The 17,919-nt window shown below is 35.1% G+C and overlaps 1 protein-coding gene across 2 annotated transcripts in view; it reads left to right on the top strand.

The window, feature by feature from the left end:
- Positions 1-14,736, top strand: part of ERCC8 (ERCC excision repair 8, CSA ubiquitin ligase complex subunit) — a gene marked incomplete at its 3' end in the record, with an annotated part of 37,055 nt that extends 22,319 nt beyond the window's left edge. For both annotated transcript variants that reach the window (XM_084233223.1, XM_084233224.1), the window contains exons 7-12: positions 298-364; positions 4,191-4,291; positions 5,296-5,420; positions 7,184-7,381; positions 10,913-10,993; positions 14,668-14,736. In XM_084233223.1, coding sequence (XP_084089349.1) covers positions 298-364; positions 4,191-4,291; positions 5,296-5,420; positions 7,184-7,381; positions 10,913-10,993; positions 14,668-14,736 — 641 coding nt within the window. The remainder of the gene's footprint in view (positions 1-297; positions 365-4,190; positions 4,292-5,295; positions 5,421-7,183; positions 7,382-10,912; positions 10,994-14,667) is intronic.
- Positions 14,737-17,919: the final 3,183 nt, after the last annotated feature.

Genomic DNA, 17,919 nt, shown 5'->3' on the forward strand with positions numbered 1-17,919 from the left:
TGACCTATATCACTTATTGATGGATTGCCTTAGTAGGCTATATTTGAAAAATAAAGACTTGCTTGTTCTGACCTTTCCAAAGCAAAACCAGATGTTTTCAAATAAAATACCACGTGTGAGAAATGCCCTGTAGACTTCATGTTAATAGTTAAACATAGATTATTATGAATGTGAAAAGCATCATATAAATTATATCAGTGTTTAGTCTCCATGTTTGTTAGAATCAGACAAAATTAATTAAGCCGTATTGTTAGATTTTTAATATCTTGTAAGACTTTTTAAACAATTTATTTATAGGTCACAGACAAGAAATACTGGCTGTTTCTTGGTCACCACGTTACGAATATATCTTGGCAACTGCAAGGTAAAATGCAAGTTGTTTGGTTTTGAAGTTGATAATTAATATAAGCATTTTTAAAAGACTGAAAGATGCATATTTAGTTTTTAATAGGCCCTTAAAGTGAAATAATTGTTATGTATTTTAATTCATATCACCAAAAGAAATATTCTTTTGCATCATAATCCTAATCCTAGCTATACATTTTGAAGGTGCTCACCTTTTGAAATAAAGATGAAAACAAGAGTCTCTGTGTAGTAATGCAAATCTACTAATGCTACCTATAGAACAACTGTGCGGTGTTGTTTTTGCATACAAAAGTCTAGCACTCTGTTAATTTGGAAGTAGTAGCATTTTTACTCATTTTCTTTTGTCCAGAATTATTTTCAATAAAATTTAACACATACTTCCATTCCTAATTCAATTTAGTAATATGTAATGACTACATACCACATCCCAAGCATTTTGCAAGGGATACAGATGTAACCATGGAATAGTCCCTTGAAGAAGCTATCAGCATAATGAGCAAGATAGTCAGAAAACCGGACAATTACAGAACATTCTAAAAAATGTTTTCATAGAAGTATATCTCTATGTGGGCCTCCCTGGTTGCGCAGCGGTTGAGCTCTAGGTTGCAAAGCTGCCCGCAGCCTCTGCAGTGCCGGTTCGATCCCCAGCTGCTCCCCGGCCACCAGAGGAGGGTCCCACATGGCGCGCAGACCTCTCCTGCCGCCCGCTGCTCCCCTCAGCAGTGTACTTCCGTCCTTCTGCCTGCTCTGTTCCCCGCCCTGGCTCTGGTGAATTCTTTCACCCTCCCGCGCTTCTGACTGTACCCAGTGCTTGTATAAATAAATAAATAAATCTTTAAAAAAAAAAAAAAAAAAGAGGGGCCTCCCCGGTGGCGCAGTGGTTGAGCACTGGGTTGCGAAGCTGCCCGCAGCCTCTGCAGCCCCGGTTCGGTACCCGACTGCTCCCCGGCCACCAGAGGAGGGTCCCACATGGCGCGCAGACCTCTCCTGCTGCCCGCTGCTCCCCTCAGCAGTGTACTTCGGTCCTTCTGCCTGCTCTGCTCCCCGCTCTGGCTCTGGTGAATTCTCTCACCCTCCCGCGCTTCTCACTGTACCCAGTGCTTGTATAAATAATAAATAAATAAATCTTTAAAAAAAAAAAAAAAAAGAAGTATATCTCTACAAGGTATAATATGAAAAAAGAGCTAGAACACTTAACTCTGAGAAGTCTGAGGTAATTGAAGGCTTTGTTGGTTAGAGGGAAGAGTCTTAATATTGAAATGCTAGACAGAAAGCACCAGTAGAGAGAAATTAGTGAAGCTAAGATTTGGAGGAATACGTTAGTGCTTCAGGACCTGAAATAGATAGGAAAAGTAGAATCCAGGGTCCAGACAGAAGGGTGACTCTTGATTTGACACACAAAGGGCACTAAAAGCAAGGGGGGAAGGTGGATGTGAACACTCTTAAATATGTAACTTTGTCATAGAAGCTCAAGAATCACAAACCTATTGACCCCTATTGTGTTTTGTGTTTTTTTTTTTTTTAATTTATTTATTTATACAAGCACTGGGTACAGTCAGAAGCACGGGAGGGTGAGATAATTCACCAGCGCCAGAGCGGGGAGCAGAGCGGGCAAAAGGACCGAAGTACACAGCTGAGGGGAGCAGCGGGCAAAAGGAGAGGTCTGTGCGCCATGTGGGACCCCCCTCCCTTGGCCTGGGAGTAGCCGGGAATGTAACCGGCGCTGCACAGACTGCGGGCAGTTTCGCAAGCCAGTGCTCAACTGCTAAGTCACCGGGGAGGCCCGACCCCTACTGTTTTTTTAGTGGAGTAGAACTTGCTAGTAATTCCATCCTCAAGTTGGTTTTCTTTCTTTCTACCTACTGAAAATATTGGAATGGAAATGTAATTTAGAGAGAAGGCTGTAAAGTTTTGGAGAATGGGAGAGGACAGTAGTTAGGGGCACATAGGATTACTGGTATGTGTTGCATGCTCAGTAGAAAGTGTAGGCCACAGCTGTATAAACCACAGAAATCCAAACATTAAATAACACAGACTTGACAGTTATCAGTGTTTAATGGAAAGTAGCTCAGTGTCTGAAAATTGTTGAAGCAATGGGCAAAAGGAAGGAAGCAAAATCACAAAACCGCTTATAGGAGGCATCAAGGACCTAATGAAATACAAATATGAATAGTATGGGGATAAAGAAATATAGTAAAGATTTTGATACAGGCATTTTAATAAAATGTGTTACAGAATTATTATAAAATCTATTCATATTTTATGAAGGTATGTTTCTAGATTTTTAGAGCTGCTAACCCTCTTTATCGCAGTTTAGTCACCAGAGAAACGTAAGTTAATAATTTACAAAATGTGATACTGAAATTTGTGGATTCTGAAGTAGATAAAGCAAGGTCTAGAAAGAATCAGAAGGCTGACTAAAAAGATGTGATGGTGAAGAGCTAGAGTGCTAGTGGCCATCTCCATGCTTTAGTAGATTTACATTGTTCATACCTAATGTTCTTCATATTAGAAGCTAAGAAACTTTCAATTCAGAGAATATCCCCAGATATTTGAATCAATGCCAGAGTGGACCTAGTATTCAGTATTTGGAGTCAGATATGTTCAAAGTTAATTCATTTCAGAAAAGAATTAAATCCTCACACTCATCCCATTGCAGATGCTTTCCCCAGCTGGAAAGAAAGAAAACCAAGTTGAGGATGGAATTACTGGCTTTTTGCTAACTCTTCTAATTGGGTAGGGTTGACCCACAATCAAAGTTACAAGAACAAAGCTCTGTGCATAAAAAAAGAAAAAGGATTTATAAGCAAGAAATAGACTTATGAAATACAATTTAATACTCTTATTTAAAATTCCCAGAATAAACCTAGTAGGTTAGAATATTGTTGAAGTCACTTGTAAGGACATGATAGCACTAGTTGAACAGATTTGTATTTTAAGAATAGAAGTTGAAATTGATGTGTGATTATGGTTTTGCCTTCTTTTTATTTAATGTAAATAAAATAAGTGTCTAGGGCCTCCCTGGTGGCACAAGGGGTTGAGACGCAACTTAAGAGGCTGGCCACAGTCACTGCAGCACGAGTTTGCCCACATGGTGCAGCAGACTTCTCCTGGCTTGCCCGCCTTAGCGTGTATTTCAGCAAATCTGCCTGTTCTGCTCCCCACTCTGCCACTGGTGTATCCTCTCACCCCCCACACCTCTGGCCTGTATCCCAGTTCTTGTATGCATAAATAATTTTTTTTAATTAAAAAAAAAAGTGTCTAATTTCTAGGAGACATTAAATTTAATTCTTGTATATCTGAGCAAGTTTGGTTTGAGTATAGGAAACCAAGTGATAATGTATTATACTCATTTATTAACCTTATCCTCAATTGTTTTTTATATAAAAAAGAAAAACACCAAATTTGTGCCAAGTGGATTCTTAAAAGCAAGTGAAAGTAGTTAACTACTTGATTATCTAGATAACATTTGAGTAACAAACTGTAGCAGAGATGTAGTAACAAACTTGCTCAAGGACATGTGTCAAGCCTAGCTAGCTTTTGTGGGGAAAGGATGCACCTGTCATTAAAATCGACATAAAAACCACAGAACTCTGTCCTCGTGATCTCCAAAAGATTGATTTTTCCCCCTATTTTTTTTCACTTCTTTGTGCTACTATTAACTATTGAATATTTGCTGAAAAGGAAGGAGTTCAACAATCCAAGTGTACAAATACATTTGCACTAATATACATAACCTCTGTGTACTATAATAATAGAAAGATGAGTGGGGGGTACAGTTACTATCTTAGTTACATGTCAGTGTAACATTTATTTCTTCTCAGTGCTGACAGTAGAGTAAAATTATGGGATGTGAGGAGAGCATCAGGATGTTTGATTACTCTTGATCAGCATAATGGGAAAAAGTCACAAGCTGTTGAATCAGGTAATGAAGAATGCATTAATATAGAAATATGCCAATAAAAGTTCTTTTATATTGAATATTTTGAATTGAAATCAAATAAACATGTTGATAAATTGCAAATATTGTATTTTAAAAAGGCATTCACCATAAATTGATTCCTTAATTTACATAAACTAAATTATTGTCTTTCTTCAAGATACAATTAAGTATGCCAGTTCATCTGCCCCTGGTTTTTCAATTGTAGAAACTTCTCTGGATTTGTTTTGTTCTGCTTTGTTTTACTTTAATGAGGCCAAGTAATACAAGTCAGTGCCACTTAGGAAGTTACAGTAAGTTAAAGGAATAGTAATATATTGTATTTATATCAGAATAAAATACATTATATCAGAATAAAATCCGCAAGTTGTGTTAAATATGAATCAGTTGCAATCCAGGTGACAAAGTCCCTCAGTTGCATTTTTACAATAGAATTTAATTTCTGTTTTGATTAAGATTCTGATTCTACTTAATTCTGGACCAGAAATGTATTGTTTTTTTAATTAAATTTATGATGCTACTGAAGGATAGGCTTTCTCAAACTTGTTCATTTTGAAAGTAATATAAATTTTGATTGCAATTAGAACAGTTATCCTTGCCCTGTTAGTTTTTTAAAATAGACAATCCTAATATGATTTTAATAGCCCAAGGAATTAATGACTTTTATATCAAAAATAGTATGTAAAAAGTTTAAAAGATGCTAATTTAAAATTTTAGTACTAAACTATCCACTTAATTGATAGCACAGCTTACTCTGAAGAAAAATTAAAATTGCCAGAATATTTTACCTTTAGTTTTCCTTTATGATTCTAACATAACAGTTTACCATATTCTCATCATCTAAAGATTGATTAATTTTAAATATAATGAAGCTATGTATTTGAAGTAATTCAGATAGTTGTGGTTTATGTGTTTAAAATAGCTATACCATCAAGCCTTAAGTATGTGCTGGGTACAACAGATAAATTGAACTATATTTTTCATTACAGCAAATACTGCTCATAATGGGAAAGTTAATGGCTTATGTTTTACAAGTGATGGACTTCACCTCCTCACTGTTGGTACAGATAATCGAATGAGGCTTTGGAATAGTTCCAATGGAGAAAACACACTCGTAAGAAATTTTAAGTCCCTTCAATCTTTTGTATATAAGTTAATGGCTCTGTGATACATAGTTGATGTTTTATTCTGAAACACAGCTTTTACATACTTCTAACATATGTATAATTATTTATAAATTTATTAAAATATTGTGAATCTATGTTTTATTAAAGTCTAATTTCTGAGTTCTCTGAATTTCTTCTCACACATTAATGAATTGTCTTGAGGTATGGAAGCTCTACCCTGGAGTTCAGTGCATTAGAATACAAAACTAGTATCTGCAGGGAAAATTCAAAGGCAGCTTTTAGCATGACAAAAGAACAGTCTTTCAAAGTAGCTATTCTGGTATTTATTGTTTTAGCTATCAGCAATATCATTTACCCAGTCACCATAGTGTGAAAACTTTATTCTGCCATATATGTTATCCTAGCTATTAAATCAATTACAAGTCCTATTAACTCTACCTTCAATTTTTTCATGTCCGTCTTTCTTTCCATCCTCACTATGGGCCTCATCATGTCTCTACTTTAACATCCTTATTTCCCAAACTCATCTCCCAGTGGACATCTTTCAGTATTTTCTCAATATTTTAAAACTGAATGCCTCTTCTGCCTTTTGTGCACAGAGCCTGTGCTTTATGTCTCACCAGCTTTGTCTTGCCAATTCCCCATTTTATTCCAAATTGCGTTGGGCTATTGTTCCTCTCCTTTCTATCTTAGCTGCTTCTCAACTTTCAAGATTCATCTCAAGTGCAACCTCTCTTTAACTTCTCTCTACACTAGCTTAGAGCATCTCAGAGTAGCCAGTGTCTGCCCATTGCTATTATTACATCATCATATAATCATCATTTCTTAGAATGAAAGAAAAATAATTTGTAACAATGTATCTCAGAGCTTTTGATTATGTAGTCTAGAGTCAGTCTCTGAGTCTGTCATTTACTAGCCAGGAGACCTTGATCAAATTAACTTGCGTGTTATTTTTGCACAATCATGTTCTCTACCTGTTAGTTTTGTAGTACTTTAAATAATGCATGTAGACATTTAGTACTTGGGTACATACAGCAATTGTTGACATTTAGTACATGTTGCCTGTCACCGTTACTATTATACTCATAGTTGTTTGACAATAAAATGAGCTACTTATGATGGAATTTCTCCATCACTCCACATATTCATTTAGTGACTTTATGTATCTATTTTGTGGGACTGTAGAATTCATAAGATAGTGAATTAATATACCAACATCACAGCCCCAGTTTATAAAATCCTCCTCCCCACCAAAATCTTTTAAAAGCCTGTACATACTGTCTTTAAGACATCATAGCCAAAAGTAGCCTGTTCATCTACAGTTCTCTCATAGTAATTTATGTAACATGCTGTTTATTACAAATTGTTTTATTTATGTTAAGTATTTATATTCATAAAATGGGAACCTTAGGTAATCACCTAGTATTGTGTGATACATGGTAAATGCCAAGTACTTAGGCTGTGTGGCCTAAAATGATTCTCTAAGGGTGCCTAAATTTGCAATTTTATTTCTATCCCGGTTGAAATGTCAATATTTATTTTTTTACTGTTTGAATTTCCCTCTTATGTGAATTGTGCATTTATATCATTGGCCCTTGTTTCCATTGGGATAGTTCTCATTCCCATTAGATTTCATAGAGCCCTGTTTGTAGTATAGTATTATATTTGAAGTATTTATGTTTTCCAGTCTTTGGTGTCATTTTAATTCAGATTTGAAAAATGAGTGACTTTATGATTTTATATCCTACAGGTAAACTATGGAAAAGTTTATAATGACAGTAGAAAAGGATTGAAATTTACTGTCTCCTGTGGCTGCAGTTCAGAATTTGTTTTTGTACCATATGGTAGCACCATTGCTGTTTATACAATTTACTCTGGAGAACAGATAACTATGCTTAAGGGACATTATAAAAATGTTGACTGCTGTGTATTTCAATCTAATTTCCAGGTAAGAATAATACTTAAGGGAACATAAAATGTTCAGGTAGCAAGCTTGCCAGACTACTGTTATATAAAACAGTATGATTTCATTCTGAGGAATTATAGTTTTAATCCACATTTGAACTAGGGTTTATTTAATAGAGGATAATACAGCATAGATTTTTGGATGGCATATAATGTATGTATTAATATATTCACTGGGACAAATTCTTTTGTATATTGACTACATTTAAGAAGTAGTAAAATCTGGCAAAATAAAATAATGTTTTGCTAACAGTTTTAGAAAAAATTAAATATCTGATCTAATCTCAAAATATAGCTTGTGTATATTGATTTGTATATGTGTAAGTCTAAAATTTTATCTATTTTCTGCTTTTGAGTTGGTGCAACTTATATATTAAGATCTGTGGCTCTCATTTATTTAATATCCTGATCTTTCTCTTTCATCTGATCAATGGAGCAGGTGGTTGTTGTTGTTCAGACAACAGTTGCACAAATTACTTTATATGCCCCTTTAAGTGAGTTTAATATAGCCAAGACTTGCATTTTCCCTGTTTTGTAGGCAAGGAAAATTAGACTTGTGAAAGTTAAATACTGATAGAGTAAAAATTATAGATTATGAGAGCTAAAAGGGACCTTCCCTGGTGAAACTCTTATTCATTTGTTCATTAATACTAAGTATTTAACTTGTACCTGACACTTTGATCTAAGATAAACAGTACAATACAGATTTTTTAGCCCGCCCACAGTATCGTAATATCAAATACATATCCTGCTATCTATTAAACAGCAGTTGCACTGAGACCCCAGTCCAGCTTTAACACCTTTCCCTGGGACCTCCTACACCTCTCCTTAACCCCAAAACTAAGCAACACCTTCAAGATCCTACTTCCATTCTCTGGCCAGTATCTCTTCTTATTGGTCAATGTACTGGTGTACCAGTTGTTAAATATTTTAATTGTTACTTCTGAAAGAAGAAAAGTAAAGCACAGATAGTTGGCTAGACTTATCTTAGACCTATAGATAATTATTGACAGAGCATGGTTATCAGAAATTATTAGAATTAGAATAATTAGATATTATCTTTTCATAGTCACTTAGAAACACAGCCAAGGTTTTACCTAGGTATTATGACTACAAACTATTTATTGCTCTCCACCAAATCACAGCTTCCTAACAGGTGTGCCTAGAATGAATAAAAGCCAAGATACTGATTCCCCTCCTGGAATAATTGGGACAAGTCTGGGTCAGCCAGAAACTTGGGGCCAATAAAGAGACATAACAAAAAATCAGTATGTTATTTTAAACTAGACTTTTTTGCTTCCAAGGACATTATTGGGACAATCAATGTAACTTAAATGGGATCTACTAGCTGGTAGTAAGACATCAGCATGAATTTTCTGATTGTATTTGTTGCATTGTAATTATATAGAAGAATGTCCTTATTTACAGGAAATACACATTAAATTATACAAGGATGAGAGATCTCATATTAGCGATTTACTCTTATATGTTTTAGAGAAGAAAATTCTTTGTGTTGCTTTTGCAACTTTTCTGTAAGCTTTAGAATTGTTGGGTTTTTAAAAATCTAAATTCCCCAAATGAACTCCTGCACTTACCCCAAAAACTTCAAGACCAATTCAAATCCCTCCATTTAAGTGAGGTCTTTATTATTTTAAGTGCTATCTCTTCCCATCTTTTTGAACACCTACAGAACTTTCTTTATGTCTCTATCAGTATAACAGTACTTATCATGAATTGCCTTGTAAGACTATCACACCAAGTTATCTTGGATATATATATCTTGCCTTCTTAGGAAATTAAATTGTTCATGGGCACTGAACATCTGAAAATAATATTTTTTTTTATCCATGACTAGTATAACCATATAGCCTAGATTTAACAATATATAAAATTTTGTGCAATTTAGGAGATTTGATTGTGTGTTACTAAATCTATTTCATTTAATTTTTCTATCTCCATATTTCCTATAAATAATTTCATAATTTATTTTCCCTTCATTGTTTTTAGAACATTACTAACTGTGTCGTGCTTCAGATAGTTTTTGAGACTATAGACTATAAAGAGGAAATTGCATACCAGAGCAGGGAAGAAAGGGTTTATTGTTAGAAATATTTTTGTAGAAATACAGAAATATATTTATGAGAAAAAAAGTTTTACGATTCCTTAACATTTTGCTGGGGGTTTTTTTTAGCCCTTTCTTCTTTGCATAGTAACCTTTTGGTCATTGACATGTGTTTTACATCCTTTTTTTTCCCCCTTCACATTGAGTGTTTGGTTTATATCCTGCTCTTTTCTCTTTGTGATACTCATTTTGAGTATTTTCCTATCTCATTAAGTATTCTTCAAAAGAAAATTTAATGGTTATAGCGTCCTGTTACCATACTTTCAGGCAGTTATTTCTATTTTTTTTATTATACCACTGATGATATCCTTGAATTTCATGTATGTTGTTGGCACAAGTTCTTAGAAATGTATACCACAACTTTTGGTATATATTATGATTCTATTCTCCAAAAAAATTATACCAATTTATATTCTCTGTATATGAGAACATTTATTTCACTGCCCCATAGGAATGTTTTCACTGCTAGACAATGTAACATATCCCTTAAGTTTTGTTGAGGAGGGAAAATGAGCATTGTTTGGCAATGTGCAAACAGCACATCCATAGAGACTGACTTAGACTGTGTATCAGCCCAAGCTCCTCCTAGTGAAGGAAACTCAGGGAATATGGGTTGTAAGTCTTAAAGCTCTTTCTTTGAGTAGCAGCCAGTTAAGCAGCTATGAGCTAAAGAAACCTTTGTGAACTTTGGGCCTATTTTAGCTAGAAGAAACTCATATGATTTCCTCTTTATAGTCTATTAAACTCAGTTAATGACAGGGAAGAACAAACTTTCATCTTTTTTTTCCTCCCTCTAACACTTGAAATAATGAAAACTATGATTGATTAAAAAACACTAGAATTTTAAGTGTTTTTGTAAAATTTTCATGTTAAAAGCTCCAACATATCCTAATGTTATTTTTTTTAAAGATTTGTTTATTTATTTATTCATTCATTCATTCATTTATTTATTTATACAAGCACTGGGTACAGTCAGAAGGGTGGGAGGGTAAGAGAATTCACCAGAGGTAGAGGGGAGAGCAGAACAGGCAGAGTGACGAAGTACACTGCTGAGGGGAGCAGCGGGCGGCAGAAGAGGTCTGCACACCATGTGGGACCCTCGTATGGCAGCCAGGGATTGAACCGGCGCTGCAGAGGCTGCGGGCAGCTTCGCAACCCAGCGCTCAACCACTGCGCCACTGGGGAGGCCCTCCTAATGTTATTTTTAAATACAAAACAAAGCTTTACTATATCTTACAAAGGGCATTGGCCTAGTTCAGTGGGGAATAGAAATAGAATTAATCTACTTGAGCTAAACTAAGAATTAATCATGTAAGAAATTGGTGAAGTTCATTTCAGATTGTTACCAGCTTTAAACTAATCACAATCACATCTTTGCTTTCTGCATTATAGGAACTTTATAGTGGTAGCAGAGACTGTAATATTCTTGCTTGGGTACCATCCTTATATGAACCGGTTCCCGATGATGAGGAGGTAAATATTTGTACAAATCATACAGTCATTTCTATTTCTTGCTATTTTCTGATTGTAAAAATGATTTGCCTGTTGTAACACATTTCTTGCTATTTTCTGATTGTAAAAATGATTTACCTGTTATAACACATTTGGAAATCTAAGAAAAATATCAAAAGAACATAAATTTCTGAAGTTAAATTAGGAACTATTAACATTTTGATTGACTTTATTCTTGTTCCTATGTATATGAGTTTTTTTAACATAGTTAATATGTTTAGACATACAACTTGGCATCCTGCTAAACATTTATTATTATACAATAAGCCTTTTTCCTTATCATTAGTAACAATTTGTAAGTATTGTTTTATTATATAGCATTGTTGTTGATATACCACAATTTAAATATTTACCTATTTGGAGACATTTCTTTTGATCATTATAAACAAATTAAGGTGACTATCTTCATAAATTATTCATAATAATAAAAATAAATTAAAAGCATATCTTTGGCTTATGTATAGGAAAAAGGATATTAGAAGAAAACTATATCACTTAATGTATAGAAATACTATATGACTGATGGCTTATTTATTTCCTTACATAGTTATAGTGATAATTTGAACTATAAGAATTTATGTATATGAGAAATTAAGCAAAACAAGTAGAAAATCAGAGCTACACAACAAACATTTAATTTCAAGAACTATAATCATTTACATTTAAGTGTCGGAGCTATCATGTTTTATCTTTTAAAATGTACTGTTTATATGCATTAAGAAAGTCATGATTCTTACATCATTCTCATGGTAATATAAAATGGTATGTGCTGAGATTATTTCCACAAAGCTTTAGTTTTAAGGATTCTTGTGACTATGGATAGACTGTGAATGTGATCGTGATGCAGATGCCTGTAGAGAAGTCTACACCAGCCCCTACATGTGCAGCTGCTACTTAGCTTATATTCAAAAGTATTTCATCTGAACTATCAAATGCTACAGTTTCCCACAGAGGCAAAATAACACAATTCAAAACATAGCAAAACACTCATACACATACATTCACTTAGTCTTTGGTTTCAGGTAAATTAAATAAAAATAATACTGGGAACTGGGTTTGAAATTCCAGTTCTGTGATTCATTTGTGATCTGGCACAAGTTTATGGTATCTCCAAAGACCAGAATCATCAAAGCAAAATTGTTCTTAGGTTTCCTTTCAAGTCTACCCTTGAGATGAGATTGACTTCCCCAACAACCAAGATATAACCCTCTAGGGTTGTTTCTCTTGATATCTAAGATAGAGGAGGAATTTAGTTCTACCCTAAGAAACCAAAGGGGCAAGATTTATGGTCATTAAGCATAAATCCTATTATTTAATTGGCAGACTGTTTTATTATATTCCGAAAAATCTGGTTTCATTTTCCCTCTAACTAAAACTTAGTCATGGTCAAGGCAAGCTAATCACTTTTTCCAAATGTCTGAAATGTGTAGGGGACCCACATTATAGTTTAAATTTGATCTCTCATCAAGAATCTTTATTTTTATTGTCACACAAAATAAAATACAAATAAATAAAACAGTACATAGTTGTTTTATTTACCACTTTAGGTAGATGTGCTGACATAGATGCCCCGGTAGTCAACCTATAAAGACTTTTCAGTAATTACCAGTAAGAAATTTAGAATTTATCAAGATGTATGTGTGGAAGATGTTAAGTTTGATTTTGTTCTTTCTCATTATTTGGACATGAACTAGATCCCCTCTAAACTCATGCCACTTTATCTCTGTAACATTCAAAACTGTCAGAAGAACATGCATTCTGGTGCGGTGGAGATGGTTATGTTCAAGCACAGACTGAGCGTCCACTAGGAGGAGATGTTGTAGAGAAAACGAAAGTAATGGATGGTAGTTAACACTTGATCAGTAGATCTCAAACAGTAATATGAACCCTATATCTACTTACATTTTTACTGCAGCTTTTAACTACAAAGATTTTTGTGTGTGATTTTAAGCAATAAAATATATTTCTAATAATACTATGATACAGTCACATTATTATATTTACTATGAACAGTAAAATTTATACACACTTGTATTTTGATTTCTACTTATTTTTTTTCTTTGTTCACCATAGCAATAATAAGTTACAATAAAATATAACTTTGCTTCTAGATTACATCTGAAATGAGATCTATGGTAGTATAGATGTCTAAGGTAGTTAAAGACAGAAGTAGGAGACAGGAATCAACTAACTTCTCCAAGGGTAATATGTTTGTGAATAAATGCTCACTAAATAACCTAACTTAGAAGTTAAAATAAAAAGACTGAAAGATAGGAAATTCAGTAAACTTTGGATGAAAGAATAAATGAACAAACTTCAGTAAGTAAGTAGATTGCTCTTGCAAATAAGTAGATTGCTGCTAGAAATAAATAAATAGTCCCCTGAGGTTTAGTAACAGTTTTGTATCTAGACATTTGTGCCATAATGAATTCTGTTTGTATACCTGATTAGGTGTGGTAGTAAACTCTGATCTATTTAACAGCTATAAAAAAAAAACCTAAATTAATATATTGTGTTCCAACTATCCTCTCTGATATTTGGGAAATTTACTGAGAACACCAAATTTTCTGTTATTACCATTGTTTGTATTATAGAATTGTTTGTATTATAGGATTGTTTGTGTTATAGTCACGCTCATCAAAGAGGAATTGAACATTCTAAGACATACATTAGGAGTTACCCTTAACATGAACTATTATATGTTGCAAAAGGCAATACATCTAAAATTATTTTAGTTTTGGTGCTAATTTAGCTGCAGAGTAAGAGTCAAACCTGGTTCATAATGCTGAGTTACTTCAAAAATGAGAACATCTTAAACCCCTTGAGTCATTTGCCGATGAATAAGGAGGCAGACATTCAAAGTCTCCCCCCAAAATTGAGTTGATTTGAAATAACACAGAATTAAAATTACTCTAGTTGCTGATTACATTTATTAAGTATGGCTCTAAAGTTGTAAGAATACTGTGAAGTTTGGGTTTTTTAAATAAAAATCATCTAAATGCATGCTATTTTTCAAAGAAATCTCCCGAGGAAACCTGTGTACCTACGATAACAAATGTGTTAGCTATTTCTGACACATTTGACAAGTGCTTCTGCTATTTTACTTGTACTAAGTAAATAAACTCACTATTTAATAATACACATTACTTTTTGGAGCAAAAATGGTTTTATTCATCTGAATGAACACTTGTATTCCCACATTTGGATATTTGCTTACTTGTAAAAGTCAGGTCCATCCAAATAATGAAAGTTGCCAACATGAACATTTTGGGTTTTCAAATCAAATTATAGACTTGAGTCCACTCTTAGCCACATGCGTGTTAATGTGGCACCTTCTCCAGTTGATTCCAAAGAGTTGTAAAAATGCCTTAAGCAATAGCAGCATCATTGTGTGTGTGTTAACTACTTTGGAGGAAACAAATAATTTGGATAAAGTCTGTTATATCTGTTTAAAATGAAGTTACATTGCCTTACATTTTATGTGAAGTGTTTCCTAATTACCTTTGTTGTGAAATTCACAGTTACATAGTTATTTCCTTTAAAAATAATTACTATTCATCTGACATATTTTATAAGTATATTATGAGTCTAAAATTATGAGGTAAAATAATCAACTCTTTCTCTCCCCTTTTTAGACTACAGCCAAATCACAGTTAAATCTAGCATTTCAAGATGCCTGGAGCAGCAGTGATGAGGAAGGATGAACATCAATCTTTAGTTCTTTTGTATCTATTTGTTAAACTTCTAACGTGGGAATTTCTTTTTAAGCTGTCCATTGGTGGCTAAATTAGCCCTGAATGTATGATTCCCCACCCCCCCCCCATGCTAACCTCACAAGGTTAGTATCTATGAAAATGGTAGAACAGATTTCTACATGGTTTATTTTATCAAAATGTTTCCCCTACATTCCAGCTGCTGTGCCTAGGGAAACCCCTATTGCTACAGCAGAAAGAGACAAGTCCTCCTCCCTGTGTGGGACATAGAGCAGATTATATGAACAATAAGATGCAGCCCCCAAGGACCAGCAAGTGGAGATACCAGCATTGACTTTTTCCCACTGGCTATATTACCACCCTGCTTATTTTCACTTTCAAGGATAAATTTAGTAAAGATGATTATATTAAAAGCAATAATTGCAAAGATAACAAAATTATTTTAACCATATTCAGATACTCAGTTTTTCCAATGACTTCATTTACTTGACCATCATCAGCTCTAATATTAAATATTTTTGGACTCCATGCTTCCGACAATGCAAGCGGTGTATCACAGGGGGGTTTTAACTTGAGGAAAATCCCATGTTTATTGTAATGCTCCAGGTGGCAGCTATACTCATTCTTGAATCCCCATCTATGAATCTCATTAGGATGTAACCAAGTCCTACTTCATTCATTGGAGCAGAAAAATGTGCTGACGAGGAATCTGGCTAAAACATGAAATGTTACAAAAATTTCCATTTTGCTGTTTCTCCTTGTTATGTCATAGCCCACAGATGATTATCATGAAGCTAATCGTATCTTTCTTTCTTCCTGATTCTTATCAGCAGGAGGCTAGTAAAAGAAGTTTTGTGAACTTGATTACCAAGCATGTGGAGTTTTAAGTGTGTAAATGTTAGGCCTCATATTAGAGCTACCTTCTGACCAAATGCTTTCCACTCATTTACTTTATAGGTGAATGTTTGGAACCCTGACCATTTTGCTCTCATTCTTTCCCTTCCTTGTTGAGGATGCTTGAGACTTTGGAGAATACTGTTGAAACTAGAAATTATTTTTTCTAATTTTAAGATAAAAGAGGTCTTTCTACAAGCTGTAAAACACTATGTTGCCTCTTTCTAATTATATAAATATGCTTTCCCATTAGAAACAATTCCAGCATTATAGAAACTCACAAAAGAATGTAATGGTGCCCTGGGATCAAACCACCCTGAGGTAGCCACTGCTAGTATTATAGTGGTCATTCTTCCATGCATCTCTTTATACACCTAATTTTATATAATGGGATGTTCGGCATGTTGATATGGGGACTCCTGTCCTCCCCCATTAGCACCTTCCTCCCTCTCCCCTACCCCTCCTGCCACACTCCAAGTTATTAACCAAGTATGTGTTCCTTCATTTATAATCCTTTATGGGCCTATGTAGACATAGATGGGGAAGTATTTTTGCTTTGCAAAATGAAATATACAATTTTGTCTCTCTTTTCAGTTTTAGCTTACAAAATATTTCTGTGTCATTTGATATAAAATAATTATGTTCACTGTAGTTTCTTCCTGTATTTTTATAGTCTTGCATGTGGGTCCTTCATCCTGGTCGCACTGCCTTTTCCAGGACTAGCTCATTCTTAGGAGCACACCTTTAATTAGAAACCAACCAATTCAAATTACCCACCTCCAACCATTTCCTTTATCAAATTCCCCTATATCAAACTAGTATTTCTCCTGTCCTAAATTACTGGAGGGCCAGATACCAGACAACTAGTGACCACCCCTTTAGTCCTGACCCCACCAAAATTATTCAGGCTATACAGTCCTAAATTCAATCAGTGTACCTACCCTGCCTCACTCATATAGCTCTCAAAAACCCCAATAAAACCTTTGCATCATGCTTTTGCCTCCCTAGAGAGGAGGCCTCCTGACTGACCCTGCTTCTTCTGCCTGTGGCCCTGCATGGCGTGATATGCCATGCTTCTGGTTCTAGGTACATGTGAGTACAAACTTACTCCTTCATTACAGTAATTTCTCTGTGTGTCTTGCCATACATGATTAGAACAAACCCAGGTACAAGTCTTAACATAGTTGGCACAGGAAACAGGGGGTTGATACCAAATGGATATGATATGACCTTAAACTGCTCTTGGCTTACTAACTGCATCCAAAAGTCAGTAACCACTACCTGAAATGGCACCCATCATTGCTGGCCACCACTTGCTGCTTGATGGCTACGGTATTGTGTTGTCAGGTATTGCCATGATCTCCCAACCTAAAGGGTACACTCAACATTTTTGCTCACATAGATGCTCCCAAGGTAACTTCTGGCAGGGAATCACATCCAAAAATGAGGTTAGGCAGGTTCCAGAGAACTGGGACAGGAGAGATGCAAAATCAAAGTGCAAATCAAGAAGATGGTGGCTGCCATTGTCTCTGCTCAGGGCCAGGAGCAGCTTCTCTACTTCTCTCTCCCACATGTCTCCTCCAAGTCTTCCCAGCAGTATCAGGATAGAAGTTGGGCCATAAGAGAGAGAGAGAGACAGGCCTGCCTGCCTTCCATGGTGTATAGGTCCACAGAGTTGCTCATTTCTATCCCTAGTTCCCAGCAGCTCCCCTCAAGAAGTTCACGGCATACTGGGACTTGTAGTATAAGGCTGCTCCATGTAACTGGGAGTGGAGAATAGGGTACCCATTTTATGTTTCTTCCTCTAATACAGTTTATCACAATAAGTATAAACCTATCCCCACATTTAACATGAGCGAATGAATACTATGAGTTTGCTTTTCTTTAGCATCAGTCTTTTAATTTAAACTCTTCCTTAGTGTGAAAGGATCCACACTAAGAAATCAGCCTTATTCAAATGAATTCATTTGAATTCATTGATCTTTTCATCCTGTTGACCTCAGACAGACAGTTATTTCACCAACAAAATGGGTTTATTTGGAAGCAACAACAAAGGCAATGTGGAAAGTACTCTCATGGCAACACAGGCACATGCCTCCTGTCTTACCCAACCCAACTTAGATAAATGTTAGAGGGACTATTGTGACCAAAGTGTTCATTAGAGGAAACTGGGAATTTGATGTGTGGTGGCTGCTCACTCACTGGCCTCTGCATGGCATTATTAGCTGAGCTGTTGCTGTGCAAATAGGGACCTTCCATTGTGATGGGGAAGGAACACCA

This window comes from Talpa europaea (assembly GCF_964194135.1).
Source record: "Talpa europaea genome assembly, chromosome: 5".
NCBI classification, from domain to species: domain Eukaryota; kingdom Metazoa; phylum Chordata; class Mammalia; order Eulipotyphla; family Talpidae; genus Talpa; species Talpa europaea.